General features: G+C 51.3%; 1 protein-coding gene across 5 annotated transcripts in view; it reads right to left on the bottom strand.

Annotated features, from left to right (window-relative positions):
* Window positions 1-3,032: 3,032 nt before the first annotated feature.
* The window catches only part of DENND2A (DENN domain containing 2A), a 110,964-nt gene continuing 101,321 nt past the window's right edge, over window positions 3,033-12,675 (bottom strand). For 4 of the 5 annotated variants that reach the window (XM_081148058.1, XM_081148057.1, XM_081148060.1 and 1 more), the window contains 5 exons: window positions 11,656-11,697; window positions 8,569-8,686; window positions 7,956-8,201; window positions 5,494-5,580; window positions 3,033-4,744 (listed from right to left, as the gene is read on the bottom strand). In XM_081148058.1, coding sequence (XP_081004184.1) covers window positions 4,713-4,744; window positions 5,494-5,580; window positions 7,956-8,201; window positions 8,569-8,686; window positions 11,656-11,697 — 525 coding nt within the window. In that variant the 3' untranslated portion in view covers window positions 3,033-4,712. The remainder of the gene's footprint in view (window positions 4,745-5,493; window positions 5,581-7,955; window positions 8,202-8,568; window positions 8,687-11,655; window positions 11,698-12,675) is intronic. The other variant, XM_081148061.1, reaches the window with a different exon arrangement.

The following is a 12,675-nucleotide window of genomic DNA, read 5'->3' as shown; positions in this document are numbered from 1 at the left end:
CAACAGTGTGAATGTCCTAAATGCCACCGAATTGTTCACTTGGAAATTATGTGAGCCCAGCAGGGCGTGGCTTAGCGGTTGAGCATCGACCTAGGATCCAGGTGATCGGGGTTCGATTCCCGGTCAGGGCACATGCCCAGGTTGCGGGCTTGATCCCCAGTTGGGGGGCGTGCAGAGGGCAGCCAATCAATGACTCTCTCATCACTGATGTTTCTATCTCTCTTTCTCTCTCACCTTTCCTCTCTCTGAAATCAATAAAGACATATTAAAAAAAGAAAAGAAAAAAAGAAATTATGTGAGCCCTGGCGGGGTAGCTCAGTTGGCTTCAGAGTTGCCCCGATAGGCCAAGGTTGCAGGTTCAGTCCCCAGGCTGGGCACATACGGGAATCGGGCAATGAGTGCATAAATAGTGGGACAACAAATCGATGTTTTGTTTTTTCTCTCTCTCAAATCAATCAATAAAAGTAAAATAAAATGTGAATTTCACCCATAGAAAATAAAAAGGAAAAGAAATGGGGTGTCGGGGGTGCCAAGGAGCAAGGCGTCAGCAGGGTTACCCAGCACCACCCAGGAAACAGACCCTCTGTGAGACAGGAAGCCTGTCCTGCTCCCCACCCCTCCCGGGGAGATGTCCCTCCAGACTGGAGAGCCCAGTGCCCTTTGCTCTGACTCCACTCACCAAGCAACCTCCTGATCATTAGCGTGGTGTCCTAGGCAGGTGCTTGGTGCTGAGACGAGCATCTGAGATGCTGGGAATGGCTCTCAGCCGGCAGTCAGGTCGACTCCCTTGGCACTGTGGGGTCTGCATCCCTCTCTGAGAAGCCTGCCACCTGCGACAGAGAGAGGAACACTCAGTCCTGCTGCGGGAATTGTTTCTTCGGGTAGCACACATTTGGTAAGAGCCTGATCTGTGCCAGGCACTGGTTTTAGGCTCTGGAAACTCAGCAGTGAACGCGATGGACACAGTCCCCCACGAAGCTTACATTCCGGTGTTCAGGTAACACATGTGTAACGAGAGGTGCTCAATAAGTGGCAGCTGGTATCCTCAGGAGTAGTAAGAGGTTTTTGTGATAATTTCTAAGAGTCCCTTCTTTCTCTTCCCAGCAGTGGTGCCGGCGGCCTCGCCCGCAGATTCGCTGCCTGTGGCCTCTCACCAGGACCGGCTGGCTGTCTGCGCTCCCACCCACCCCTTCCCTCGTCCACCCGCCTCCTATAGTCCAGAGCAATGAAACCCACCAACAGCCGACAGTGGGCTCCGACTATTTTTCATGACCCTGTGCTTCACCGTGGATTGAAACACAGTAGTGAGTGCTTCTAGTGCGTCCTTCACGGGAAATGTTTGCTCTGACTGGAATGGGAGGCCTTGGTTCTGGGACAGATGCCTGGGGGTTGGGGGGCAAGACTCAGAGGCTGAGTCGACCTGGTCTAGGGCACCTGTGCTTAATGGCCAGGCTCTGCTTCTCAGCCTGAACAGCGTTGCCTGTTAGATGGGCCAGGTACAGAACCCCAGGTACAGAAACTAGGGTACGAGACTCCCCAGGGCAGGAAGCCCCGATGTCTAGCAAGGACCAAAACTGGGAAAACAAGAACCTTGTCCCCAGGGTAACCTGTCTTTCCCTAGCATATTACTGGTTATGGGCTGATCATTCGGTTTGGGCTCCGAGACCTTTCTTCCCTAAAGATAACATCTAGGCCTCAGATGCATTTCAGCCCCAGGCCCAGAAAAGCAGCAAAACCAGACAAGTGACTCTGTGGCTGCCTCAGGACCAGCTACATTGACTAATGACCCCCTGCCCTGGCACTGACCAATCAGTGGAGACCACGACCCTGAAAGAGCACACCTGGAAAGCTGATGAATATTCTATTGAGACACTCCCCAGACCTCCCCTAAGATTCCCACCTGCAAGAGAGAGAGAAATATGCTCAAGACAAAGGACCTAGTGCACACTCCCCACCAGGAAAGCACGCCAGTGCCATCTCCATCCCCTTTCATCTCTCTGAGGGGAACCCCACGAGACTTGCAACAAGGGGAGCAATGGGCACCAGCAGCTCATCCCGGGCTAACCTCCTGACCCTGTCTCCAGGGCCCCTCTCACTGACTTCTCAGTGAGCCAAAGCAGCCCAGCCAGGCTCTCCTGGTACTTCTATGCACCTTCCTTGTCTCACTGTCCCAAGGGTATTTTGCTGCCATCATGGACCCAATACCCTTCGGCTCAGTGCTGTGTAGCCCTTCCCTTTGGATGTCCCCCATCCCCCCCCTTTTTAATATGTCTTCATTTCAGAGAGAGGAAGGGAGAGGGAGAGATAGATACAAACATCAATGATGACAGAGTCATTGATCGGCTGCCTCCTGCATGCCCCCCACTGGGGATCGAGCCCGCAACCCCAGCATGTGCCCTGACTGGGAATCGAACCCCGATCTCCCGGATCCTAGGTCAGTGCTCAACCACTGAGCCACGCCCAGCCAGGCCCCATCCCCTTTTAATAACTTTTTTTCATCCACCCATCTGAGATGGCTGTTTAGCCTGCCCGTGTACCACCCACCGTTAACCTTTCATTACCCATCCCGAATCTGCCCTGGGTGGGAATCACAGCTCCACTCTTTCCTCTCGCCTCTGACCCTCCCCAGCCTACCTTACCACTTGGCCAGCTGTAGACAATTCCTCAGCTGATTTAGCTTAGACATTCTCAGAGCAGATGGGAGGGACGTGGGGAAGGCGACAGGAGGGGCTTCTGGGTCCGAGGACGTTCTGCTTCTTGACCTGGGCGCTGGTTACATGGACGTGGTCATTTGTGAAAGTCTGTCAGCCTATCCACTCAGGGCCTGGGCACTTTCTCTAGTATATTCTACTTCACGCAAATATTAAAATGAAAACAGAGTATATGTGCTGAGGCACTTGTATGAAGATGCTTTTCACAATGCTCTTTATGACATTAAAAACTGGAAATAGCCTGCATGCGTTAAGAGTAGAGGATTGGTAAAACAACTTTTAGTGTACCTATGAAATAGAACATTATACAACCACTAGAAATATTGATAAAAGGTTTATTTATTCACTTGGAGGTGTTAAGTAAACAATACAATATAAAATAAGTTAGAAAAGAAAGTATATTCCACAATATTAAAGGTGATCATCTCTGGGGAGAATACTGGTATCCATAAAGTTATCTAATCTAAGGAGCTTGTCAGGTACATTCCTGAGCCCCCACTCTCGGGTTCTCAGTCAGTCTTCCCCCCACACCCGGACCACACACCTACCCAGGTTAACTGTTATGCATGGCCTGGCTCCTGCGGGTTTGGGGGTCCTTGGACCCCTTTGTGAATCTGATGTAAACGATGTATCCTTTCCCCTGAAAAATAAATGGGCACACCCAATCTCAGATACAATTGGAAAGGGACGGTCCAGGACTCTAGGTAAGAGCCCTAATGTGGAGAGACATCAACCTCGGTTTTTTCTTGTTCCTTCTTTTCCTCAAAGGCCCCTTGCTCCCAGTTTCCTAGAGGCTAAGGACCTCTGCCAGGCAGCACAGGCCACGATCGAGCACATCTCCTGTGCGTTTCTGTCGTGGCTGCTGGTGCCACCCAGAGGGGGATGCACCAGAGGGTGAACAGCGGCAGGTGGTGTTGGGTGGGCTGTGGTGGTGGCCCTGAGGCCTGCTTTGAGGACTTGCCTGTGCTGCCTACCCTGTCTCCCTGCCTCCCCGCTGGGTCCCCTGCAGGAGGGCAGGCTGCCTTGATGGCTGCACAAGTCTATGGAAGCTGTCCCCAAATTTAGATGCTCTCTCACACTGATAACAACAGTCCCTCCACATATCCATGTGCCATTTCATTTCTTCTGACCTGAGCCCCTACAATGAGATAAAAGTACATCAAACAGTACAAATGGGAACAGGGTTGAAGCCATGGCTTTGTGTTTTACAGTGGGCTCCATACTTTATGATCATAAATTTGAGGACCCTAAGAACATTTTATTAACAGATCTTATGATTCCATCTTTTTGTGTGTACCTCGAAAGTAATGGATGGCAGGGGCGGTGGAAGGTGCTAAGGCTTCTAAGAGGAAAGAGGCAGCCCAGGAGTCAGGTCCACGTGGGAGAGGAGTTAGTGCCCTGACAATGGCCTCCACCACCAGGTGGCATCACTGGCCGCTCTGGAAGCGCAGCTCATCTCCCAAAGCCCAAATCTGTGGAGCCCAGATCCAACTCCTCTACAGAAAGGCCAATCCTTTCCCCAAAGGGCTCTGCCCTCAAGCCTCTGGGCCCAGTGTCTATAAGGGCCCCCACAGCATCTCCCTAACACCCACATTTGTCCCCAGTTTGGCCCAGAGGAGGGCTGCCAAGCAGGGTGAGCCAGGGAAAGATGACATAGGGCAGGATAGTTTTCTTAGCCCTGGCATAATAAAAAGAAAACCCAAACATTTTTCTTTATTTTAATATCTGAAATTAAAAAAAAAAATTAAAAAATCCCCAAACCAGCGACGAAAACAATCCATTTGAATGCCAGGGACCCGACTGGTCTCAGGTCCCCTTTTCGGAGCTGTTCTGAAGTGGCACCTTCCCAGCAGCTCCGGGGTCCCGGGCCTGCGGCCAACCCCAGAGGGCAGGAGTCCGCCCTGGCCTTGACCCAGCACGTGGGCATAACCCAGGGCGAAAGGCTGTTTTCAACACGTGGTTGCTCTAGGAGGAAGCTTTCCTTCGAGTCTGGGCCGAGGGTTATTTCTTGTGGAGAAATTTCATTTTATGGCCTAAAAAAAGTAAATGCGAACATTTCACTAGGAGACAGAGGCTGCCTTAAATCCTGCCCTCTCCGCCCCAGCCGCAGTGCGGACAGCCATGGGTGCCCCGCCGCCCGAGGGGCTCACTCGGTGCCCTTCCTGGCACTGCCCCTCCCGCCCCAAGGAACAGGGAGTTTCGGGAGGAAGACTGTCGGGGCTGCCCGGCGAGGCAGGGACCTCTGAAGGTAACGGTCCCGAGGAGCCAGGCGGGCGGCGGGCGGCGGGCGGCGGGCATCCGGCCCCAATGGCCACCTTCCAGCCCGTGAGGGACCAGCAGGCCTCCACGGCCCTCGCTGCGCCCGTGCCGGCACTCCTGTCTCGGTCTCGCCTCCACCCGCCCCTTTCCCGCGCGGCCCGTCACTGCCCGTCACTGCCCGTTCCTGCCCTGGTGCTGCCCGGCCGCAGTCCTCCCGCTCCTCCGTCTCCACTGTGCGGGCACCTGGGCCGGCTCCATGCTGTCCCGTCCCCCCCCCCCCCCCCCCCCCCGTTCCCCAGGCTCAGCTCCCCACAAGGTGCAGGAGTGCGGGGGGCAGGGAAGACGGAGCGAGCCGGCCCAGGGCCAGGAGAGCTGGCGGGCTGTGTGCCCTCAGTTTACACTCGGGGGTCAGGCTAGGGAAGGCGGCGAGAAGGCCGACAGCGGCCCGGCCCGGCCAGGCCCCGGCGCTGCGTCCCCGAGGGCCCGGCTCCCGCGGAGGCTGGCGTGGGGCCGGCGGCCTTACCTAGACCCTTCAGGAACCTGTTGACGCCGCTGTGCTCCCCGCTGGGCAGAGTCTCCAGGTACTCCTGGGCGCGGACCTCAAACAGACCTGCGGAGAGAGCCTGGCGTCACGGGGCCTTCCCGGGCGCAACCGCACCGGCCCCTCGCCGCCGCGGGAAAGGGGACCTTGCTTCTGGGACGAGCTGCTTCATAAACATGCTCTCAATCATGGGGTTTACAAGAGCGTTTATGACCCTTATAATTGCCCAACTCCGTGCAATAACTGTCTCTGGAAAGCTGGGAAGCCGGCTCCTGCATGAAAGCCCATTCCTCCTCAGCAAGCACCTTCCAAGTGTCTACACTGCCAGGCACGCGTTCCAAAGATGAACCAGGCAGTCCCGGCTCTGGGGAGCCCCTGGGGTTGTCCCTTTTCCTCGTGCTCTCCTGTAAGAGGGACCCTGGCACGGGGTGTGGCTTCCTGGGAATCTGTTTGCCATCTGTGAACCCGGGAAGGCTGGGCAGCCACCTCTGGGGGGCCTTCAGCTCTCACCCCAGGTCTGGGCCTCAGGCACTGCCTGCATCTCTCTCATCCTTGCGGACAGTGGGCTCCTTCCCTGCTGCTTTTACTTACTTATTTACTTATTTACTTTTAATCCTCACCCAAGGATATTTTTTCCACTGCTTTCCAGAGAGAGTGGAGGGGGGCAGAGAGAAATATGGATGTGAGGGAGACAATTGGTTGCCTCTCACACATGTGCCAACCAGGGTCAGGGATAGAGCCTGCAACTAAGGTTCATGCCCTTGGGCTGAAATCGAACCTGGGACCCTTCAGTCCACAGGCCGATGCTCTAACCACTGAGCCAAATAAGCTAGGGCAATAACACTCCATGCTGCTTTTAAAAAGCTTTTATGGCCCTGGACAGGTAGCTCAGTTGGTTAGAGCATTGTCCTGACACAGCGAGGCTGCAGGTTTGATCCCTTGTCTGGGTACATATAGGGAGCAACCAATAAATGCATAAAGAAGCAGAACAACAAATCAATGTTTCTCTCTCTTCCTTCCTCTTTCTCTAAAAACAATAAAATAAAAAGCTTTTATGTCTGGACCTCTCTATCAAATAGTGGTCTGTAAACAGATATTTATGTGTACAGGCCTATTTAAAAGGATCCCTTGCCCTGCTGGCATGGCTCAGCAGTTGAGCATCAACCTATGATTCAGGAGATTGCAGTTTGATTCCAGGTCCCCAGGTTGATGGTCCGTCCCCAGTAGGGGGAGTGTAGGAGGCAGTTGATCAGTGTCTCTCTCATCACTGATGTTTTATCAATCTCTCTCCCTCTCCCTTCCTCTCTCTGAAATTGAAAAAGACATATTTTAAAAATATATATATATTAAAAAAAAAGATTCCTTCGTCAGACATTGTGTGACTCACTCTCTGATCAATTTTCTTTTGTCTCTTTGGATATCAACCTCCGTCTTTTTTTTTTTTAAATATATCTTTATTGATTTCAGAGAGAGGAAAGGCAAGGGAGAGAGAGAGATAGAAACATCAATGATGAGAGTCATTGATCGAGCCCGCAACCCGGGCATGTGCCCTGACCAGAAATCGAACCCTGATCGCCTGGATCCTAGGTCAACGCTCAACCGCTGAGCCACGCCCGGCCGGGCCAGCCTCTGTCTTTAATTTGTGAAGAGCTCTGGGAAAGGTCTGGCGCCTTAACTCAGTCTCTGTGATCATAGCACCAGAGGACCCTGAGGCCTAGGGCCAGCTGCTCCCTTGGGACCCTCCCTGGTTGCTGCTTGGCCACTCCTCGGTGGTGAGCATCTCACCCCTACTCAGGTCTAAGTCCCATATGTGACAGTCTTTACCAACATGTCTAGTTTTTAGATCCCCAAAGGGCTTAAGATGATGTAGGAAAGAGGCAGGAATGACGTCACCCTCTTTTCTCAGACCTCGCCCTCCTCCATCCCTGGAGGTGTGATGGAGCTCAGCTCACAGGGAGAAGGAGAAGGTAAAAGAGACAAGAGCTCCAGGAACAGAGGGAGGGAGGGGATGGCCCACAGCTTCCAGCCCACGCATTCCTGCAAGGTGGAGGGCAGGGCACTCCCCTCCTCTGTCCCACCCCAGCCAGCTCCTACTGCTCCACAGTGGAGAGGGGCAGGACAGGAGGAGAGAGGGCTGAGAGGGGGCCTGCGGAAAAGAGCAGAAGGGCCACAGAGAGGAGAAGGAAAGGGTGTCTGGAAAGAATGGAACAGAGGAGCACCTGCCACCAGAACCCAGAATGTGCTTCTGGGAGAGGCTAGTGGAGAGAAAAGATGCCAAGAAGACAGGCATCAGGGCAGGTTATAGCAGCTCAGATGTTCAAATATGAACGTTCTCCAGAGGTGGCCGAAAGCTGCTCCCATCTGTGCCCACTCTCCCTGCTCATCAGCCCCTGGGGTATGGGCACCTCTGGGTGTCTCAGTCCCAAGCATGAAGATGCCCTGACCTTTGGCATCCTGCCGGCGCAGCTCCCGCTCCTGGATGAAGCCCCGGAACATCTGGGTCTCCATGAAAACCTCCAGGAAGCGGCGCAGGCTCTTGGAGGAGACTGCTTTGCGGAAGGCCTCTCGCTGCAGGGTCCTCTCCTCACGCTCGCCCGCTGTGAGGAACAAGGAGTAATGGCCCACGATCTCCACGAAGAATCGGACGAAGGCTTCAGACACCACCTGGTTCAAGGGGCTGGACTCAGGGCCTGAGCAGAGGGGGGAAGGGCCAGAGGGTGAGGGTCAGGGCCTCTGAGACAAGCCAATTAGTAATACAAGCAACTTTTATTATACTGTTGAAAAAGTGCAATGACTCATAAAAAGGTTACCCAAAGTTATTAAATCATTTCTTTTCCTCCTTTAAACAGATACTTAAGGGCTGAAATGGGGAAGGTGGGAGAACTTTTCCCATAGTTCACTGTTAAAATGAGATCTATGAGTGGGTTGAGCGCCCAGTTCCTCTCCTTGTGCACTTTCCTACTTAACCCAATGCCAGGTGGATGGACGGCATTGTCCATATGCTCTCCAACTAATGGTGGGAGAGGGGATGCAGTGTGGCAGTGGCTGAGCACTTACCGTGCTTGCAGTCAGGGGGCCCTTCATCCTGGTCACTGGCCAGGTCATTCCTCTGTTCCAGAATGTGTTCCAGGGCCACCTGAAGCTTCCGGGGCAGAATGGAATCCTCGTCATCCATCTGTAAGGCAGAAAGAACAGTGGGCCATGGCCCAATGCTTCTGGAGATGGCGCCGCGTCCTGGGCAGCAGGACACGCCGGGTACACTGCAGGGCAGGCCTGCACAGCTCTGTCTAGTGGACGGAACAAGCCTTAGAGTCAGAGGTTTGAGGTTTAAATCCTGATTCCTCTTTTTACAAGCTGTGTAAGCCTCAGTTTCCCCATTTGTAAGATGGGCTCCCAATCAATATCTACCTCACTGTAAAAATTAAATGCAATATGCAAGACACTGATGAAAGAAATTGAAGACACAAATAGAGGAAGAGAGAGCCTGTGTTCACAGATTGGAAGAACTGATGTTGTTAAAATGTCCACATTACCCAAAGTGAGCTACAGAGTCAATGCAATCCCAATTAAAATTCCAATGGAATTTTTCACAGAAACAGAAAAACATTCCTAAAATTCACACGGAAGTATAAGAGACCCCAAATAGACAAAGGAATCCTGAGAAAGAAGAACAAAGCTAAAGGCATCACAATTCCTGGTTTCAAACTTAATTATAAAAGTAAAGTAACCAAAACAGTGTGGCACTGGCATAAAAACAGACACACAAACCAGTGAAACAGAATCAACAGTTCAGAAATAAATCCGCATGTATACGGTCACTAATAGTTCAAAGGCAGCCAAGAATATGCAGTGGAGAAAGCACAGTCTCTTTAATAAATAGTGCTGATTTTCACATGTAAAGAAATGAAATTGGACCCCTATCTAACTAACACCACTCGCAAAAATTAACTCAAAATGGATAACGACTTAAATACAAGACCAGAAACTGTAAAACTACTAGAAGAAAACATCGGGAAAAAGCTCCTTGACATTGGTCTTGGTAATGACTTTTAAAAACTGAGCAAAGGAACTGAATAGGCTTTTTAGAAAAAAATATATCTATTGATTTCAGAGAGAGGGAGGGAAAGGAAGAGAGAGATAGAAACATTAATGATGAGAGAGTCATTGATCAGCTGCCTCCTGCACGCCCCTGACTGGGGATCGAGTCTGCAACCCGGGCATGTGCCCTGACTGGGAATTGAACCTTAATCTCCTGGATCATAGGTCAATGTTCAACCAATGAGTAATGCTGGCCGGGCAGAGAGGAATATTATTTAGCCATAAAAAAGAAGAAAATCCTACCTTTTGCTACTACATGAATGAAACTGGAGGGCATTATGCTAAGAGAAATAAGCAGATAGAGAAAGACAAATACCGTTTGTTCTCACACTTGGAATCTAAAAAAGCCAAACTCATTAGAAATAGAGAATAGAGTGGAGATTGCTAGAGGCTAGGGTTGAAGGAAATGTTGGTCAAAGGGTAAAAACTTCCAGCTCTAGATGAATAAGTTCTGGGGAGCTAATGACAGCATGGTGACTAAAGTTAACACTGTATTATATACTTGAAAGTTATTAAGAGAGCAGATCTCAAATGTTACCACCACACACAGGAAAAAGGTCGTTATGTGAGGCGATGGCCAGGTTAACTTACTGTGGTACTCACTGTACAATACATACACATATCAAACTATCAGGCTGTACATCTTAAGCTTACGTATGCTATATGTCAATAATATCTCGATAAAGCTGGGGATCAATTTTAAATGCAACACAATTATCTTTCTAAAAAGCTAGGAACTTAGTGGCTACTCAAGAAATGTTCTCCACTGCCCCTACCCTGTAGGGTGGCTAGTACTGATCAGAGCACTCTGGCCAGGGCAGCTGACCAGAGGGTTAACGCTGGCTTTATGGTCCTGGCCGGGTAGCTCAGTTGGTTAGAGAGTCTTCCCAATATGCCGAGGTTGTGGGATTGATCTCTGGTCAGGGCACGTACAAGAATCAACCAACGAACGAAGAATAAGTAGAACAAATCGATGTTTCTCTCTCTCTTTCTCAAATCAATCAATAAAAAAGCTGGCTTTATCGTCTGGGCCTTAGAGCAGCAGAACCTGGGGAAGGGCCTACCTGAGGGCCTCCGGGGAGTGAAACTAATGATAGAAAATGGCATTAACATGACAGAATTTTCCAGCAGTGCGGCAACTCCAAGTTTATAAGCAATCCAACAGAATGCCCCTAAAATCTTCCTGTAATGGTCCTTTACAAGATCTGATGGAGTTAGACCTCTCTGGCAAGTGATAGCGAGAAGATAATGGTGTATTACTTTCCCTAATAATTAAAGTAGTTTATAATCATTATAGAAAATACATGAAAGTTTGAAAACAATATAAAATCACTCATAATCTGTCTCCTTTTCAGTCTTTGGTGAGTTTTCCTTCCCAATTTTTTTAGAGGCATATACATATATATTCTTTTTCCTTTCCTTTAAAGAAAAAAGGTCAGCAAAAATATGTATGTAATTTTGTATCCTGATTTTTTCCATTTAATATTACATCATAAACTTTGTTCTCAAATATTCTTTAAAAGCATATTGAAAAACACAAGTCTAGCCTGGCCGGGCGTGGCTCAGCGGTTGAGCATTGACCTAGGATCCAGGAGATCGAGGTTCGATTCCGGGTCAGGGCACATGCCCAGGTTGCGGGCTCGATCCCCAGTCGGGGGTGTGCAGGAGGCAGCCGATCAATGACTCTCTCATCATTGATGTTTCTATCTCTCTCTCTCCCTCTCCCTTCCTCTCTCTGAAATCAATAAAGATATGTTTAAAAAAAAAAATAGAAAAACACAAGTCTATAGTTAAACCTATACAAAGATTCTAATTACTAGAAAACCATTTTGTGACAGGGCATGTGGGGATCAATCCTTTGCCAAACCCACCCTTTTTGGCCCCTGCCTTCTGCCTCCTCCTCAGTCCAGCCCTGGCTGGGCATCGCCAGCCCCACCAGCCTGTTTTGCAACCCCAGGCCCACCGAGGAGCCGGAAGGCTGAGCCCCAAGCACCAGAGAGGTAGAAAGAGAGCGAGCAGCGGGTTGCAGCCGGCCCTCCCACTCACCTGTCTGAGGAACCGATTGTTGACGAGGTCGACCACGAGGACCTGCAAGACAAGGAAAAGGGACTATTTCTGTCACCAGGGCTTCTGGGATATAGCGATGGGCTCTTAGCCTTCTTCCTCCTTGGCACCCAGGGAGGCGGTGGGGGTGGGGGTGGGGGTGGAGGGCGCCATTTGTGGTTTCCTGACGTTGCCACTGTAGCCACAAGTGATGAAGAGGGGAGGTGGGGAGCAGGGCTTTCCCGAATCGTGTGCTGTCAACACCGAGACCACAGGCTGGAACATGTGTGCCACGGGCTGGACTCCCTGCCTGTTCCCGGCTGGCTGACGCAGGCCTCTCAGGGCGGACGAGAGAGGCTAGAGGCCCCCACTTGTGCCTCTTCCACTTGACTCTGCCTCTCCACACTCGGGGTTCTCTCTCCTTCCTCCCGATATCCACTTGGCCCTGTTACTTCTCCTAATGGGAGGAGGGGAGAAACCCAGAGGAGTGGATCCATCTGGGGAGCAACCAAGCTGCAGGTGCTGGGCTTTCATTAGTCAAGGGTTTCAGATAAAGCACCTCCCCCTCCGTCCCCAGAGCAGGACTGAGGCCCAGGGCCAGAACCAGGGTGATGCAGGTGCCAGGCCTTTGCTTGCAGTGCCCTGAGAGTGAGACCTTCTCTCAGGCCTCAGCACAGGCCACTGGCTATGAGGAAGGAGGAGCAGGGGGCCTGCATGGCCACCAGGTTTCCACAGAGAAACATGGGCTCTAACACACCCAGGGACCCTGCCCAGGAGCTGAAGGAGTGTTCTCCTTCCTTCTCAAACACTCCTCTGGACTGAACTGAGCCATATGAGGGATCACAGGGTGTTCAAACTTCTTGTAGCTCACAAACCTACACCTGAGGACTTGAGCCTGCTGGTAAGATGAATGAGATCTTAGGACTACCTGGATTAGAAAAGCCACATCTGGGGACTCAGGTTGAATTTCAGGGCAGGTGTCCCCCAGGGATTCAGGGGTGAGTGGCATCATTCAGTCCTCTG

Source organism: Miniopterus schreibersii (genome assembly GCF_964146895.1).
Source record: "Miniopterus schreibersii genome assembly, chromosome: 9".
Lineage (NCBI taxonomy): Eukaryota > Metazoa > Chordata > Mammalia > Chiroptera > Miniopteridae > Miniopterus > Miniopterus schreibersii.
This window is presented reverse-complemented; position numbering and strand designations above follow the sequence as displayed.